General features: G+C 38.3%; 2 protein-coding genes across 3 annotated transcripts; both read left to right on the top strand.

Moving 5' to 3' along the window:
* The first annotated feature begins 368 nt into the window (after positions 1 to 368).
* LOC130733377 (uncharacterized) lies at positions 369 to 4,066 on the top strand. Its single transcript, XM_057585535.1, has 3 exons — positions 369 to 695; positions 2,596 to 2,923; positions 3,494 to 4,066. Exons 1-3 carry the CDS (start codon positions 548 to 550, stop codon positions 3,711 to 3,713), a joined length of 696 nt encoding a protein of 231 aa, XP_057441518.1. The 5' UTR covers positions 369 to 547; the 3' UTR covers positions 3,714 to 4,066.
* Positions 4,067 to 5,465: 1,399 nt separating this feature from the next.
* On the top strand, positions 5,466 to 11,134 carry LOC130733376 (protein ROLLING AND ERECT LEAF 2-like). Of its 2 annotated transcripts, none has more exons than XM_057585533.1 (6): positions 5,466 to 5,643; positions 6,437 to 7,579; positions 7,980 to 8,051; positions 8,555 to 8,769; positions 8,953 to 9,176; positions 9,865 to 11,134. In XM_057585533.1, the coding sequence occupies exons 2-6, from the start codon at positions 6,490 to 6,492 to the stop codon at positions 10,532 to 10,534; spliced, it is 2,271 nt and encodes a 756-aa protein (XP_057441516.1). In that variant the 5' UTR covers positions 5,466 to 5,643; positions 6,437 to 6,489; the 3' UTR covers positions 10,535 to 11,134. The 2 variants fall into 2 exon arrangements, with proteins under 2 accessions (XP_057441516.1, XP_057441517.1); XM_057585534.1 differs by having other exon boundaries at positions 5,466 to 5,729.
* Positions 11,135 to 17,247: the final 6,113 nt, after the last annotated feature.

Below are 17,247 nucleotides of genomic sequence, written 5' to 3'. Positions count from 1 at the left end.
ATCTAGCCGGCTGAAAGGCAAACAGAAGAACTACCTACTCAATTACAACTAGCTAAGTGATGTGGTGAATCAAACTAGTTCAACGACGATGAGATATGCGAATCCATTCTATTATATAACTCATGCACCCGACCTCTTCCTAGGTTAAGCAACCTGTTTTTTTTTTTTTACCAACTAACCTGTTGCTACAACAACCTATCTTAATTATTTCTGTCCCACACCCATAAGTATTTTCTTATGGAGATAAATTGTCAAATGTTTGGGAGTAGTATCTATTTAGTAATTTTACAAAAATGAATTGATAAATTAGCATAAATAATTAAATATAATAAAATGGTTATTTACTTATTATCGTAATTGTTATGTGATTTTTCTCCATTTTACCCAGCTTTGATCTTCACCCCCTCCTTCCATATCAGACATTCTCTCGAAATTTATGGGAATCTACTTACCCTTTTGGATTCTGTAGCAGAATTCGCTTTCGCGAAGTTCCCATTCATAATCTTAGCCATCAAGTTCCGATTTTTTGGTTGCCGGTGGGTAATCAATGGCAGGTTTCACCGCCGAAGATCTGTCCACAATCGGAGGAATCGCCACCGTGTCGATCCTGCATTCCTTCATTCCTACACACTGGCTTCCTTTCTCCATCGTGGGTCGTGCCCAGAAATGGACTCTCTCCAGAACCCTCCTCGTCAGTACGTGCTTTTCATTTCAATTCAATTCCATTCCATTTATTCTCAGTTACCCTTTTCTCTATTCTGCTTAATCTTGCTTGGTAACAGCAAAATTAGATTTTTTGTTTGTTTGCAACTTGATCAGCTTCAACTTGTGTGGAGTTAAATCAGTGATGATTTTGCTTGTTCATTTTGGTATTGGTTTTTTCTTTGACTAAGTTTTATGGTGCTTGCTTGGTTGGTGTATATGTGTGTGAATAATCTTCACAAGGGTTTAGGGGGTTTAGATTTTCTTCAGCATTGTTCTGTTGTAGGAGGTACTTGCTTGAATACAAGTAAAATGAATTAGAAGATAAGTATTTATCATTATAAATGAATTGGCTTCTTTCTAAGCTTGAAATTCAGTGTTACTTACATTTTGCTGAACTGCTATCTTTCTTTGTTTCTTCTTCTCTCCCTACACTCTCTATACGCACACTTTTTGTCTTTGTTATTGTCTTATAGCATGTTTATATCAACTTCTTTTTCATAAGAATCAATTCTGTAAAGAGAGAAGCTACTCACGAAAGCTTCTTCTAATTATTGATTATGGCTTTAGAATCAATTGTAGAAGGTTTTTGAAACATTCTGGAAGGAAAAAGTTAAAGGTTGGTTAATGGAGTGTGTTTTCAAATCTAAATGAACTTTTGTAACCTTGGTGCAATCATCTCTATTTAAATTCTGTCAGTAATGTTTCTTGGGTATATGTCTTCATGCAACAATAGAGTCAGATGTTAACTGCCAAATAATTAATCTGATGGAATTGTATGCAGCTGTATGGATTGTATTTGGAGAATTAGTTTGGTCTAATCTATGCAGCTGTATGTATTCTATTTGGAGAATTAGTTTCCACGAACCCTGAGCACACCAAATTCTTAAGTTAAACACCTTGCTTTTTGAACATCTGTTAAATGGAAAGGTTATTATGGTTTTTGAAAATATTGAAGCTTTTAGTTGATAGTTGGCAGTGTGGTACTTGTTTTTCGAACTACTCAAATTGATGATAATGTGGGATCCTATCATGTGTATTGATTTATTCTTGAGAATAAATTTGTTACTCTTAGTGACATTGTGGAATTCATATTTTCTGAAAAAGAAACAGCTATTGAACATCCAGTTCTTTTGTTCTAGCATTAAAATTTCATGCATAGTCCAAGGCATCACTTCAGTGGAAAAATGTAGAAGAGTGTAGCATAGTGCAAGTACTTGAGTAGTTAAATATAAATTGAACTCATCCACCTATCATTCTAATTATATAGCAACAGTCATGCACGTCAATATTGCAAAGATTGGTGTTAGCTAGTATATTTTCGTTGTGAATGTTTTATATGTGATGGAAACCGTGTATAATGTTTATAGACCAATGATAGGCATGGCATGTTATTTTTTTTTAAATTTTGTCCAAGTTGCAATTAATGCTGGATCATTGCTTGTAAATGGTCTGAAATAAGCCTTTTTACATGTGGAAGGATTTGGCATAGATATCAGAACTGAAAATGGCTTTTCAACCCCCAAATTCATCTAATATCTGAACATAAGATGGTTTTACTTAAATTTATTGTTTTATTTAGAAAGAAAAAGCTTTATATATGTAAGCTTCATAAGTTTGCTTTTTAAAGGACTTTCCCATGTTGAAACATCCTTAAATTTGATTTTCATCTAGGAAAATTTATTGATGAATCTATTAGGTAGTGGTGTCATTTCATTGCTTCTTACACTATCAATTCAACTATGGCATTTATGGATATTATTAAACCTTTTTCAGCACATCTTGTGTTGTTTGATGTCACTTAATCTTGCAAGTTAGAAGGCATATCTTCAGAACATTGCTCTAAGATCCTCTTACTTGAGCTTTTTAACTTCATATACTTTCTTCATGCAGCTGCACTTGGAGCAATTTTGCACGTAATATCCACTTCACTGCTTGGTATAACTGCAATTACTATGGCAAACACCATTGCTGGTGAAGAAACAGTGCATAAGCTTGCTTCACTTTTGCTCGTCTTTCTCGGTGGTAGTTATGTCCTATTGTTTTTTATGGGAAAAGGCGGCCATAGCCATTCACACAACCAACCCATGGAGAAAATGGCTGTAGCTGGGCTTATTCTTGTTCCAGCATTGTCTCCTTGTGCTACAACACTTCCAGTATTTCTTGCTGTGGGAAGTTCATCTTCCATGATGGTGCTCGCGATCATAGTGCTGCTATTCAGGTATTAGCTAATTGCATTGAACATTAGTATTTTTTTTATCCCTGCTTTTTCGTGCTTCTTCTTCTAATGCCAAAATTTGCTTCTGCTTTCAAGTTCATATGTGGTGGATCTAGGTTTGCTTATAATTCCCTCTGTTTCTGTGGTACCACAAACTTCTTTAAGAATTTGAGAAGCCAGAGAGGATTAACAATCCAGCTAGATACCTGTACTGTGCTTGCAAAATTCTTGTTGGTTGATAGAACATTTCCTGATTGTCTTCTATTTGAAATTTGAATTATGAATGATGTTTAGTAGTAATTTTCTACAGATGGATAATCTTTGAAGCCTAGGATTTCTTGTTATAACCTGTTTGTATCAGATTATTTTTCTCTAGAATCAATTATGGCATACAGAAACTACTCCCAGAACCCCATAATTGATTTTGGCTTTAGAATCAATTGTAGAAAGATTTTCAAACACATGCGCTTACTCTTGGTTGATGCTAGTTTTGTTTTAGATGCCAATTAAGTTTGTGAAAGTTTTATTTGAATATTTGCAACTGTTACTAAGATTCACACATTGCATTTGCAGCACAATATCTGTGATGACTTCGCTAGTAGCATTGTCATTTTATGGGGCGAGTCAGCTGAAGTTTCATTGGGTGGAGCGATATGACAAACTTCTTGTTGGTTCAGTACTGTGTTTAGTTGGAGTTTTGACCCTAATTTTCCATCATCATGATCATGATCATGACCACGGAAAAGTTGGTTCAGTTGGAGAGCACATCCATAGGAAGCTCATTTCCTTGTGAGATATATGAATATCTTTTAACTAGGAGCTTTTGAGGGTTGGCCTTGTATTGTTTATTTGTATCTTCTATAAAAAAATGTTTCTATGTAGAGAGTTGATCATCTTGTAACATGTTTGGTTGTGTGGTTTTCAGTCTTATAATCACTTTTAGGAAGAAGCTACACAATGTAGCTCATGGAGTTGTTGTGCTTTGAATTGTGTCTACCGCCAATTCAAACTCACTATCGGTATATTAAGAGTTGGTGTGCACTCAGTTTACTATGTGAAAGTTGTAAAACATTCATATTACTTTGTTCTTTTTTTTTTCTGTACAGAAGCTACTTATTAAGGAATCAAAGAGGTATCATTGGAATATTTTGTTTTGTTTTGTCTATGTTTCGTTCTATTTGTTCACTTGACGAATGCTGAGTATTGATTAGTTGGCGCTTTGATTTAGAATCAACTCTTAAATTAATCAATTAAAAGTTCAATAAAAATATGAAGAAACTGTTCAATACTTTTGTATACTTGAAATAATAATTGTAAAAAATTATGCCATAAAGCCACCTTTCTAGCTTAACCAAACGCTCATAGTATCATTGGAATATTGAAAGTACTTACAGAGAATTATCAAAGGAAAAGTTGAGTTAAGCATCGATTGAAGGCAAGACTGAAAAAAGGTCATCAAGCCAAAAGCAAATCACATGTCCACAGCATAGAGGGTGTCATCCACAATGCTCACACCTTTTCTTTCCCTTTTTCCCAAATTCTTTTTTGGTATCCTTTACAGCATTTTATTTGTTCTATCTATTTTTTTATACGTATAATTTTCATAAGTGTACATATCTGAGATTCTGAGTTCCTTTAAATAACGTATCATTTTGAGTATTGTAAATAGAAAAAAAAATTCAGCCAGAGAGCTAATTTTAGTACAATGTGGATATTTGTAATAAATAAAAATAAAAACTTATTTATGCTTTACAGTACCTATTTCTTTTTTACACATATATCATCAAGCTTACATTTTTATTAATGCCTGCCTTATGTGTTTTTTATGGTTACTCTCCCTAGCATTAGAATATATAATATGCATTACATATTTAGTGAAAGTAGTTCTCATAATAATAATGAATTAGACTACTTGTTAGCGAGAGCTGTATTTTTAGTTTGTGAAAGAATTTTGGTCCTAGCAGAATGTTTGTTTCTCTATAATTCATTTGATTCGCTTAATCTCCATGTCATCCAATGGTCGAATTCAACGTGCGTTGAACCTTTAACCACCAGCGACGTTGTCATTACCTCAACTCCTCCAACTACTTGAATCTAACCTTCAGATACTCTCTTCTCTACCCATATTGATTGGGCATTAGAGTATCTTCGCAAGTATAATCCCAAAAGAATCAAAGTCGCGTGAAATAAGGAACTCGAAGTCCAGCCGCAATCGTTGTCTGAAGCATTCACCCGTTCCCGAAAACTAAAAATCCCCATTCTAGGTGATTGATTGGATTCGTCCGTTCGATCATTACTTTACTTTCACTCAACATTTAAATTTAAGGTGAAGGAGTAAATCCACCTAAATTTTAGACACATATATGGAAGGTGAATAATTGAAATTAGATGCTCTAACAAGAAAGCTAATAGTACATTTTGTTTTCTTCTCTTTTATTGAATGCTCTTAGCGCGTGATCCTCACTCTCCACTTTCGGCTAAAGTGGACCAATGTGGAAGTGGGCTCCATGTCCACACTGAGATGTCTGTCTTCCTATGTTTCTTTTGCATGGATGCAGCCAGCAATGGTGTCATGAGATTCTTTCCTTCTCTCTCTCTCTTCCACTTTCTCTCTCTTCTCTGAACAAAATCTCTTCTTTTCTCCAAATCCCATTTCTGTCAATGATTCTCTAACATGGGTCTTCTCTGAAATCTAAGCTCTCAGTCACTCAGCTGCAACCTCGGTACCCACCAAATTTCTTAACTTTTCCAAATTCCATTCTCATTCTTCTTTCTTTCTTGCTGCTTCACTGTGAATTTTGCTTTTTGGGTATTCTCCTTGTTCCTCCTACTTAACTGTTTTTGGGTTTGATCCATTTTTTTTCTTCTAATTAGTGAAAAATCAATTTTTCAGCAACCAATTTTTAGCTTAGATAGCTACCCCTTCACTGAAACTTGCCTTATCTATGTTAAATTTCATTGTTTCTGCATTTCTAAGCACTATATATGCTCCTATTGGGTTTTGTTTCAACTACCTTACTGCCATTGTTCTCTTTCTTTTGTTGTTTTGAAGTTTGAGCTGGTTTTCCTTCAGAAAATGTTGGTGCTGTTTGCTGCAGTGATAATGATTTCACCAACATTGTTTTCTTCAGAATGTTCCTTAGATGCATTTCACCTGTTTGTTTGTTTGTGTGTCCAGATGAAAATTGATGGTGACATTTCATAGTGATGTGATGTGACCATTATTCTCATCCCCACCAATTCTGAACTTGGTGCTAGTGCCTTTTATAATGTGTTGCATTGCATATACAATCTGGTTTCTGACTTTGTGTGTATGTAAATAAGGCACTTGTGATCTGTATTTTTCATGTGGCAAATGTTGATAGATAGGCTTATTAATTGTTATGTTTACTATGTCCATGATTGGAAATTCTTGTATAATTGGAAAGTAGCTTAGCTTCTGGATTCCAGAATTGATTCTGAGGAAAGAGAAGCTGAGTCAGACATGCTAACTTTTGATACTGAATGAACTTGCAGATAGAATTCCAGGTCAAGGATTTCCATAAAGGGAAAACCTAAATTTGGGGATAATGGGGGCTTCAAGTTCCAAAATGGAGGATGACAAGGCACTGCAGCTTTGCCGTGTGAGGAAGAAGTTTGTTAGGCAAGCACTTGATGGACGATGCTCACTTGCAGCTGCTCATGTTTCATATATACAATCACTGAAAAGCACAGGAACAGCTCTGAGAAAATTCACAGAACCTGAAGGACCAATTGAGTCTAATTCCTCATACACTAATGCAACAACACCAGGGACACTTGCTTTAACTGATAAGACACTGTCCCATTCTTCACCATTTGTGTCACAACACCTAGATGCTGCAGCTGAATCTGAAAGGGGAACATTCTCTCCAGCTCCCTCTCCTCCAAGTTCTAGTAAGTTCCAAGCAAATCACATGAAGCTTACAAGCATTTCTTCTAGAAAGATTGAAGAAAAACCACCTGTGGCTGTTATAGAAACAGTAACATCATCAGGTGCTCATGGAATGTATGAAAGAGGAGCAGCATTTGAAGACTCTTCTCTTCCTGCTGGAGATCCTCATTGGGATTTCTTTGGTCTTTTTCATCCTATTGACCATCAATTTTCTTCTCAAGAAGGGAAGGGCATGCCCCAATATATGGGGCATGCTGATGATATGAAAAGACTGAGGGAGGAGGAAGGAATTCCTGAGTTGGAAGATGATGAAGAGAAGGTTGAAGGCTCTGAAGATTCTGAAGATGAATTTGATGAGGAGCCTAGTGCTGAAACTCTAGTTCAAAGATTTGAAAATCTAAGTAGAGCTAATAACCATTTTCAGGAAAAAGTTTCACCTGCCACAAATAAGTTTCCAACAATGGATTCAGCTTCTGAAGTTGAGATGGTAAATGAGGAGAAGGGAAACTCTCTTAATTTAACCCCTTCAAAGACAGAACCTGTGGTAGATTTGCCTCCACCTGAAACTAGTAAATCAATGGAGAAAGAAAATCATGGTGAAAATAAAGTCACCCCTAAGAATTTCTTTTCCAGCATGAAAGATATTGAGCTCCTATTTGTTAAAGCTTCAGAATCTGGTAAAGAGGTCCCAAGGATGCTTGAAGCAAATAAATTTCACTTTCGTCCAATATTCCCGGCAAAAGAAAGTAATCTCCCTGGCTCTCTTCTTTCTTGTTCTCTTTGTGTCAGTTATATATGAGGAATATTAAATATTAGCAGTTTTTAGTAATGTGTAAATCATATACAATGGTGAGATTTTCTATGAAAAGTTGTGTTTTCTACCACAGTTTGTGAAAACTTGGCCAAAAATAGAAAGGAATATGCCCTATAAGCTATAGACAGTTTCTGCATGAGTGCCCTAAAACTGAGATGATGGCACATGTTTTATCAAATATCTTCTTGGTGTCTATATTCTTGGGGTTTGAAAACAAGTTTCATTTTTTGTTTCGAAGAGGCTTTGGGAAGTTTCTTTTCATTCATTACTGTTTGATTTATTTCAAATGAGATGCTTTAAAGTTCTAACCAGAGATTTCATACTTGTAATAGATGGTTCTGTGGTGTCCTTGATTTTTAAGGCATGTTTCTCATGTGGAGACGACCCAAGTCAAGTTCCAGAAGGTAATTTCTGAGTCCTGTTTATTGTTGTTTTTTCATGTTCCCTAGACATTGACGACCTGGTTGTTTGAACCAATCTTCTTGTTAGTTCTGTTTGCTGATGGTATTCCTAATGAGTAAACACTTGCCCCAGAAGGCTTGATGCAAATCATATTAAGAATTCAAGCTAATGTTTGCTTTTGCTTGAGAATTATTGAATGTTCTGGATATATAGAATTGGATTTTATAAGATGTAACTGATTATCCTTTTATAGTTATTTTACAATTCATTTTTACTTCCTTTCTAAATACTGCAACATAGTAATAGCATTCTCAAGCCTTCCATTACAAATTTACAATGAAACTCAAATTTGAAGATTATATCAGTCATCTGGTTGTGAAGCTTGTCTTACAAGAACTGCACCATATCTAACATTTTATAATTTGGATACTCATTCCTTTTTGTTGAAAGTTGTTTTGGAATTCAATATCTAACTTTATTTTATTGTTTCTTTACATCTTCCCAGAACCTGCTCAAAACTCGGTTAAGTACTTAACTTGGCATAGGACGGCTTCGTCTCGATCCTCCTCATCAAAAAACCCTTTGGATGCAAGCTTAATGGACAATTTAGAAGAACCTACTACTAATCTCTTTGATCATTCCTGTATGATATCTGGAAGCCATGCATCAACCTTGGATAGGCTATATGCTTGGGAAAGGAAGCTCTATGATGAAGTGAAGGTACGATGTATTTCTTATCAATAATAACATCGCCCGTTGTGGGTTATATGCATGCTACATTTTGATGCAGAAGTCTTGTTTTGGATCTTTGATTATTCTGTTGACAGTTAAGTATTTTAAAGAAGAATATGAGCATATCTCTGTCTTTTAGCTAATATTATTGTTTATTTCTGCGAATTATAGGCTAGTGAGATTGTCAGAAAGGAATATGACATGAAATGTAAAATCTTAAGGAACCTGGAATCGAAAGGAGAAAAGACCTCGACAGTTGATAAAACACGTGCTGCAGTCAAGGATCTGCACTCAAGAATTAGAGTTTCAATTCACAGGATAGACACTATATCAAAGAGGATTGAGGAGTTACGGGACAGAGAGCTTCAGCCACAGCTTGAGGAGTTGATTGAAGGGTATGATACTATGACTCTATAGGTTTTTCCTGTTTAATTTATGAGCGTCTGTTTCGTGTTGACAAATATTGGCTTAATAGTACATTACACACCCAGAGTGGGATAAAAGAAGTCAACACTCAAAGTTTAATTACTGAACCGTGTAGCTTTTGTGGAAGTCATTCTAGATAGACTTCAGTAACTGAAGGACACCCTTGTTTCAAATTCTTATCCATTTTTATGGGCAAAATGCAAGGAACCTCTTCAAATTCTTATCCATTTTTTAATGTGTAGAAAACCACCTTTTGGTTCAGAACTCACTAGCATGACTCTTTGAACTCACCAAATCATGCATCTTGACTCCACATAGGGGTTTTCCTCACATATAATCTTATAAGGTTTTCTGTTAAGGTGTCTAGACTTCAGAAACCTTTTTTCTAAATTAGGAGTGACCTTGTAGTTCAATGTATTGACAGTTTAGTTTCAAGTTTAACTTTGGTTGTGAAGATTGTTGGTTTTCTATTTTGTGACTTGCTGATGTTTTATTGTTATTGTCAGTCTTAGAATTCCAGTTAAATGGATTTGGATCAGAAAGCATCTTATGTTTCCTTAGTCATTGAGATGTATGATTCACACATGTACTTGTGTTGATTAATTTGAACTTCTTGCATTTTGTATTTCATTTGTTTCTGCCATGCTTTGATGGCAGGTTAAATCGGATGTGGGAAGTGATGTATGAGTGCCACAAGCTTCAGTTTCAGATTATGTCAGCATCATATAACAACAGCCATGCTAGATTCACCATGCATTCCGAATTACGTAGGCAGATCACTGCCTATCTTGAAAATGAACTCCACTCCCTACAATCAAGCTTTACCAAGTTGATTGGAGCTCAGAAATCCTATCTGGAGGCTTTAAGTGGTTGGCTTAACAAATGTGTTCTTCTTCAACAAAAATCATCCAGGAGAAAAAGGAGGCCGCAATCTGAAATTCTTAGATATTGTGGCCCTCCAATATATGCAACCTGTGACGTCTGGTTGGAAAAGCTCGGTACGTTACCGGACAAGGATGTTGCGGATTCCATTAAGAGTTTAGCAGCTGATACTGCGCGATTCTTACCGCGTCAAGATAAGAACCAGGAAGAATCAGCTGATGGTTTGTTGAGAAATGAAATCTCAGAGGATTGGGCTCCAGGTTTTGATCGGTTTCGAGCAAGCTTGATTCGATTTCTCGGTCAATTGAATAGCTTGTCTGGATCTTCTGTCAAGATGTTCACAGAACTTAGACAAGCCATTCAGGATGCTAAGACTAATCACCATCGATTAAATTCTCAATCTCAAAATGGTCATCTGAGTTCTCAATCTCAAAGTGGTCATTAGAATTCTGAATCTCAAGATGAGCAATCAAAATCACAAGCTCACAGTATGGAAACAACAATAGAAGGATAATTGCAGGAATCCTTGTGGAGTTGCAGATTCACTGCTTTGTATTCAGCATACAAGTCACTAGATGGGGCAACTGTACATGAAAAGATAAAGTCATTAATGATTTGCCAAACTTTTTAGTGCATGTTTGGTAACTCTTGAAGTTGGGTAGAGACTTCTGTGAGTATCTTCTGAGTTTCAGAATTGATACTAATGAGAGAGAAGTGGATCCAAACACGCTACTAGTCTAGTCCTTTTAATAGTACAAGGGAGCTGATAAATTGCTCTGGAGAGGTTGTGAATGATGATAAAAAAATAATATAAAACCATTCATTTGTCTTCACCTAAAAATGAGAAGATAAATTTATGGTTTTATATTGTATTTATATCAAATAGATGGGCACAGATTTGGTCAGAGCTGTAAGTACTAGGCTCAGATGGTGAAGAAATTTGGGTGCAAAGACAAACACCAGTTTTTTGTAAACAAAGGGTTTCTGGCTTGTACTTTTCCTTCTTAATTTTCTTTTCTAATGTCATTCTTTGTCATTTATATCATGTGTATAGGATTATAAGTTGGTATTCATTTGAAATTTAGAAGGGAATACATTGATGTCTGAGAGCTCCTGTGGTAGCTCAACTTGACAAGTAAACTTCATAAATCATAACAAGTAAAACTTGCATTTATAAAATAACTGCCAATGTTTGCTCCTTAAATGTAAAATTCTAATAAACTCAAGATATCTGTACAGTTCATATTAATTTAATATTTAACAGATTATATAACATTAAAAATTGTCACCATTCAGTAATAATTAACCATTAAACCGTAAATTGATCGGTCAATAACAAGTTTTCTACATCTGTGCATTTCATTTAAATCGTTACTTGAGATAGGTCATAACTTGTAAACAGGTTCAATTCCAAGTAGATAAAAGCACTTTCTCATCACAACTGCTGTTGCTTCACATAACAAAAGTCTACTACTTTCCTCACTCGACCCCACAACCTGCCAAAGGAAACAAGTTAATTGAATTAGATTAAATAGCTACAATCTAAACATTAATCACATTTACAAGGAACATAGATTATGTGTTAATATTGTAGAAATTTTTATATTCAGCTGATAACCCGATAGCAAGTAAGCCACAAAACAAACCCTGCTTTAACATGTTCATCACCAGGAAACAAGAGCATAGAAACTATAATACACAGCATAAATTAGTATACCTGACAGTTAGAATAAAAATTGCTGTAGATTTCAGCCAAATTATACAGGTAATCACACAACAAATTTAGTAGTAATTTGGAGCACGACTCCTCAAACGCCTGAAATGAAAAAGAAAATAAAACACACAAATAAATGTAAATAATAGGAGAGAAGAAACATATAAGTTATGTTTGTTTGCAAACTGTTCACTATTTTTAAAAACTTGTTTACATAACCCATTTTTAAAAAGTATTTTTAAAAACAGCTCTTATTTTCAGTTTTTTTAAATAAAATCTCAACATCTCTTCAAAGATGTTTTCTGTTTTTATATATTTTTCAAATTACAGTTTTTTTAACGTTAAAACATCTCACTCAAATAGTTTTTTCCCTTTTGAAAAACAAGTTTTAACAATTGTTTATGAAAACATTTTTTAAATTCAGAAAACTAAAATAGAAATCAAGCAAACTTCGCTTGTCATACCTCAAGAAATTGAAGTAAATGAAGACCCAATGTACGCTGTAACATCTCGATCTGACGACTGGTCTCACGGTAACAACACGAGTCTTTTCAGTGCGCTTTGTCCTCACTCGCGCACTTCTTGGGAAAACTTTCCAGGAGGTCACCCATCCCAATATTGCTCCAAGTCAAGCACACTTAACTATGGAGTTTTTATGAGTTGGGCTCCCGAAAAGAAGATGCATCTTGTTATGAGTAATACCAATCATTTCCTTTATGCCCTCCTTGACTGTATAGTCCCATACCTATACAGCCTCGGAATACCTCTTGTTCGGGTGCGGGATCGGTTCATTCATGTGCCCCTCCGCCTAGAAGCCTGCCAGGAGCCGCTCTTTATCCATGTCTCACTGCACCGGCGATCACTCCCCGCCCTCGTCAGCCCCGGGTGTCACAGGCCCACCAGCTTCCGCTTGGTTCGTCCCCGAACCACACCGTACTGGGAGAGGTCGGCTTTGATACCACAATGTAACGCCCCGATTTCTCGAGTGTCACACAGTAATCCAAACGTCACAATTTTCGTAGAGTTTTCGTCAATTCAATTATTAATCTTTGATTAATGACAAAGGTTCATGTTATGCAATTCTTAAAACTTTATTCTTGAATCATTTACAGTTGAACTCTGAAATAACGTTTGCAATTAAATAAAGGAAACAGTAATCACACCCACGTGTGAAGTTGTTCAAGTACAAAACCGTAAACTCATTACATCTGAAATGAAATAACAAAACCATAAAATAGTCTGACAGAATAAGTGAATAATTAAGTTCGATGCATAGCCCTCAAGTCCCCAAGATAGAAAACTCTCAATCCCTACCCCCATCTTCACTGGAAACTTCAATGATCTCCTTTTCGAAGCAACCTCTAAACTGGCGGAGCCTCAAACTGACCGAATACACAACAAGCCTCCATGTCACCCCACCAAGCCGGTGCTACAGGTACCCGCCCATTCAGCTCTGCCTTGTCATCATGCTTTGGTTTCTCAGCTCGAACCTGTGTTGGGACTATAATCTGCTCTACCGGTCGCTGGGACTCGACCGCTGCTTCTTCAGAAGGATCACTCTCCACTGATACTACTTGAGAGCCTTCGTCCTTCGGGTAAAAGTATCGTGGAGGTGGATAAGGCATCGTGATGACTCCTCCCGTCATGCGTTGCATCTCCACGAAGTCTCCATGCACATCCAAACCTGTAAGCTTTGCATCGCCGACATAGACTCGTTGGACTCCAGACGTGTCGGTCGCCCAAGCCGAATCTTTCTCCTCATCATACAACGTCAGTTCCTAGGAGTGGATCGACGTTGTGGTCTTCGTCAGAACCATCTACCCCAAAACAACACAAAACAAACAAGCAAGGTTCAGGTTACAAACCAAACATAAATATATAACGATTTACTTCACATATTATCTCTGTACTTTAATAGGATTTTGTATAACAGTTGGCCACCTAAGTGTTTGGTTAGACTAACGATCCTCACCATTCATACAACCACCGCAACACATTGGCCAATCTCAAACATCCGCAGGTGCACAATTCTCGAGGGGACACTCAGAACAACCCTCATTTCTCGGGGAGACGCGCAATCAATCCCAAGGGGACACACAGTACAACCTTTAATTCTCAGGACGACATAAAGTCAATCCAACACCCTCGCGTGCAAGTAACCGTTTGCCTCTAACGGCACCATCGTTCTCATGGTCCACGAGAACATAGGTCTAATGAACATATTTATGTCTAGAGAATTTCATGGTCCACATTAAACATAAATATGTTCTCTAGACCTATGTTCTCGTGGACCATGAGAACGATGGTGTCGTTAGAGACAAACAGTTACTTGCACGCGAGGGTGTTGGATTGACTTTATGTCGTCCTGAGAATTAAGGGTTGTACTGTGTGTCCCCTTGGGATTGACTGCGCGTCTCCCCAAGAAATGAGGGTTGTACTGAGTGTCCCCTCGAGAATTGTGCATATGCGGATGTTCGAGATTGGCCAAGGTGTTGCGGGGGTTGTGTGAATGGTGAGGATTGTTAGTCTAACCAAACACTTAGGTGGTTAACTGTTATACAAAATCCTATTAAAGTACAGAGATATTATGTGAAGTAAATCGTTATATATTTATGTTTGGTTTGTAACCTAACCCTTGCTTGTTTGTTTTGTGTTGTTTTGGGGGGGGGGTAGATGGTTCTGACGAAGACCACAACGTCGATCCACTCCTGGGAACTGACGTTGTATGATGAGGAGAAAGATTCGGCTTGGGCGACCGACACGTCCGGAGTCCGACGAGTCTATGTCGGCGATGCAAAGCTTACAGGTTTGGATGTGCATGGAGACATCGTGGAGATGCAACGCATGACGGGAGGAGTCATCACGATGCCTTATCCACCTCCATGATACTTTTACCAAAGGACGAAGGCTCTCAACTAGCATCAGTGGAGAGTGATCCTTCTGAAGAAGCAGCGGTCGAGTCCCAGCGACCGGTAGAGCAGATTATAGTCCCAACACAGGTTCGATCTGAGGAACCAAAGCATGATGACAATGCAGAGTTGAATGGGCGAGTACCTGTAGCACCGGCTTGGTGGGGTGACATGGAGGCTTGCTGTGTATTCGGTCAGTTTGAGGCTCCGCCACTTGAGTCTCTACCGCCAGTCATGCCACTTTTCATGAAGCGTCGCCAGGTCAGAGGTTGCTTCGAGAAGGAGATCATTGAGGTTTCCAGTGAAGATGGGGGTAGGGATTGAGAGTTTTTCTATTTTGGGGACTTGAGAGCTATGCATCGAACATAATTATTTACTTATTCTGTCAGACTATTTTATGGTTTTGTTATTTCATTTCAGATGTAATGAGTTTACAGTTTTGTACTTGAACAACTTCACATGTGGGTGTGATTACTGTTTCTTTTATTTAATTACGAACGTTATTTCGGTTACCCGACGCTTTATATTTGTACGTTCGAGTTCAACTATAAATGATTCAAGAATACAGTTTTAAGAATTTCGTAAAATGAACCTTTGTCATTTAATTCAAGATTAATAATTGAATCGACGAAAATTATTTACGAAAATGGTGACGTTTGATTTACTGTGTGACACTCGAGAAATCGGGGCGTTACATTGTGGTATCAGAGCCAGGTTGAGAAACCAGAGCACTAGGGTTTTGGGCACACAAGTTTGGACTCGTTGCTGTTTGTTTTGATGAGTTCTAAGTTTCCGCAGAGAGATTTGGGTAGACTTGTTTGCTAAGATGTTTGCTTGATTGTGAAATTGTCTGAGATTAGTATCATTGTCGTGATACTTGAGTTAAATTGTTTGTCTATATCTTAAGTTAATTACTATTTTGGGGCACTGACATTGGGTTGTGGTTCTATTTCCAAGCAGGATACCGCCGAGACAGGACCCGACCAATGCTCAGCTCGCCCAAGCAATGGCATAGCTGGCTCAAGTGATTGCCCAGCAAGCTGCCACTGCTGCTGCACAGACCACAACACAAACACAGCGGGAAGCTGAGGAGAACACTAGGAGGGCTGAAGAGGATGCCAGAAGGGCACAGAGGGCTGAGAGGGAGCTGGCACAGGACCAGGTCCGCATGAGGACTGACTTCAATCGTCATGGACCACCTAGGTTCCAAGGCGAGGTTGAACCGGAGAAAGCCGATCTGTGGATCCAGGAAATGAAAAAGATCTTTGAGGCTCTTCGTACTTCAGATGTGGAGAAGGTGAACTTGGCCGCCTTTATGTTGAAGGGTGACACCGAGTACTGGTGGAGGAGCGCTAAGTAGTTGATGACTGCCAACAATGAGGTTATCACTTGGGAGTCTTTCAAGAAGGCTTTCATGGATAAGTACTTCCCCGAGACTGCTAGGGAAGAGATGGAGAACCAGTTCCTCATATTGAGGCAGGGAACGATGACCGTGGGTGAGTATGCTGCCAAGTTGGAGGCTTTGTCCAAGCATTTCCGTTTCTTCCAAGTGCGAGTGGGTGAAGCGTATCTGTGCAACAGGTTCATGAGGGGATTGAGAAATGAGATTGAGAAGTCTGTCAGGCCGCTGGGAATCAGAGTTATCAACAGGTGGTTGAGAAAGCTCGGGAGGTAGAGTCCATGGAGAATAGACAGAGGGGCCGATCTGATAATGGAGGACCAGTCCGCTCTGGACAAAACCAAGCAGGGAGATCCAGTGTTCAGAAGAAGACTGGGAGATTCGACAAGGGCAAGGCACCGCTGAGGATGCCTTATCAACGCCCTGCTAACAGGGTACCTTTTGCTGGAAGGGGTGGAGCAGCTGTTCCTAAAGAAGAGGTGGTTTGTTTCAAGTGAAACCAGAAAAAGCACTATGCAAATGAGTGCGAACAGGAGATTGTATGCTGGAAGTGCCAGAAGCCAGGGCACGTTGAGAGGAACTGTCCTAACGCCGCTAAAGCAGAACCAGTGCTGAATACGGCTAGATGAAGGCGACCATCTGCTCCAGGTCGTGTGTTCGCAATCTCTAACGAACAAGCTGCGGTGACCGATGATCTTATCCAGGGTACGTGTACTGTCGCTGGAAACTGCTTAATGGTCTTATTTGATTCTGGTGCTACACACTCATTCATTGTTGAGGAGTGTGTGAAGAGGTTAGGATTGTTAACTGCAGACTTACCGTTCGATTTGGTGGTGACGACCCCTGCCGCCGATCGATTAGTTACACGCACGGCATGCTTGTAGTGTCCATTGATCTACGAGGGCTTAAAGAGCTCGATGTGATTCTGGGAATGGATTGGTTGGCGCAGTATCACGTTCTCTTGGACTATTCTAACAAGGTCGTAGTGTTTCCTGATTCAGGCGTTCCAGATTACTTGAATTCGTACACCTTGCGGAAGGGTTCACCAGCATTCTGACTTCAGATCTATCTTCGAGAAAACAACAGCTCCCCGAAGCTGATCCATCAAGTCATCTATCTGAGGCATCAAATAGCGG

This window comes from Lotus japonicus, chromosome 1, assembly GCF_012489685.1.
Source record: "Lotus japonicus ecotype B-129 chromosome 1, LjGifu_v1.2".
Classification (NCBI taxonomy): Eukaryota; Viridiplantae; Streptophyta; class Magnoliopsida; order Fabales; family Fabaceae; genus Lotus; species Lotus japonicus.
This window is presented reverse-complemented; position numbering and strand designations above follow the sequence as displayed.

Excerpts from the sequence above, each read along its gene's own strand:
- LOC130733376 (XM_057585533.1), top strand. The coding sequence starts at position 6,490 with ATGGGGGCTTCAAGTTCCAAAATGGAGGATGACAAGGCACTGCAGCTT. Across the intron at positions 8,052-8,554 it reads CCCAAGTCAAGTTCCAGAAG|AACCTGCTCAAAACTCGGTT; the intron begins GTAATTTCTGAG and ends ACATCTTCCCAG. Across the intron at positions 9,177-9,864 it reads CTTGAGGAGTTGATTGAAGG|GTTAAATCGGATGTGGGAAG; the intron begins GTATGATACTAT and ends CTTTGATGGCAG.
- LOC130733377 (XM_057585535.1), top strand. The coding sequence starts at position 548 with ATGGCAGGTTTCACCGCCGAAGATCTGTCCACAATCGGAGGAATCGCC. Across the intron at positions 696-2,595 it reads CTCCAGAACCCTCCTCGTCA|CTGCACTTGGAGCAATTTTG; the intron begins GTACGTGCTTTT and ends TTCTTCATGCAG. Across the intron at positions 2,924-3,493 it reads ATCATAGTGCTGCTATTCAG|CACAATATCTGTGATGACTT; the intron begins GTATTAGCTAAT and ends TTGCATTTGCAG.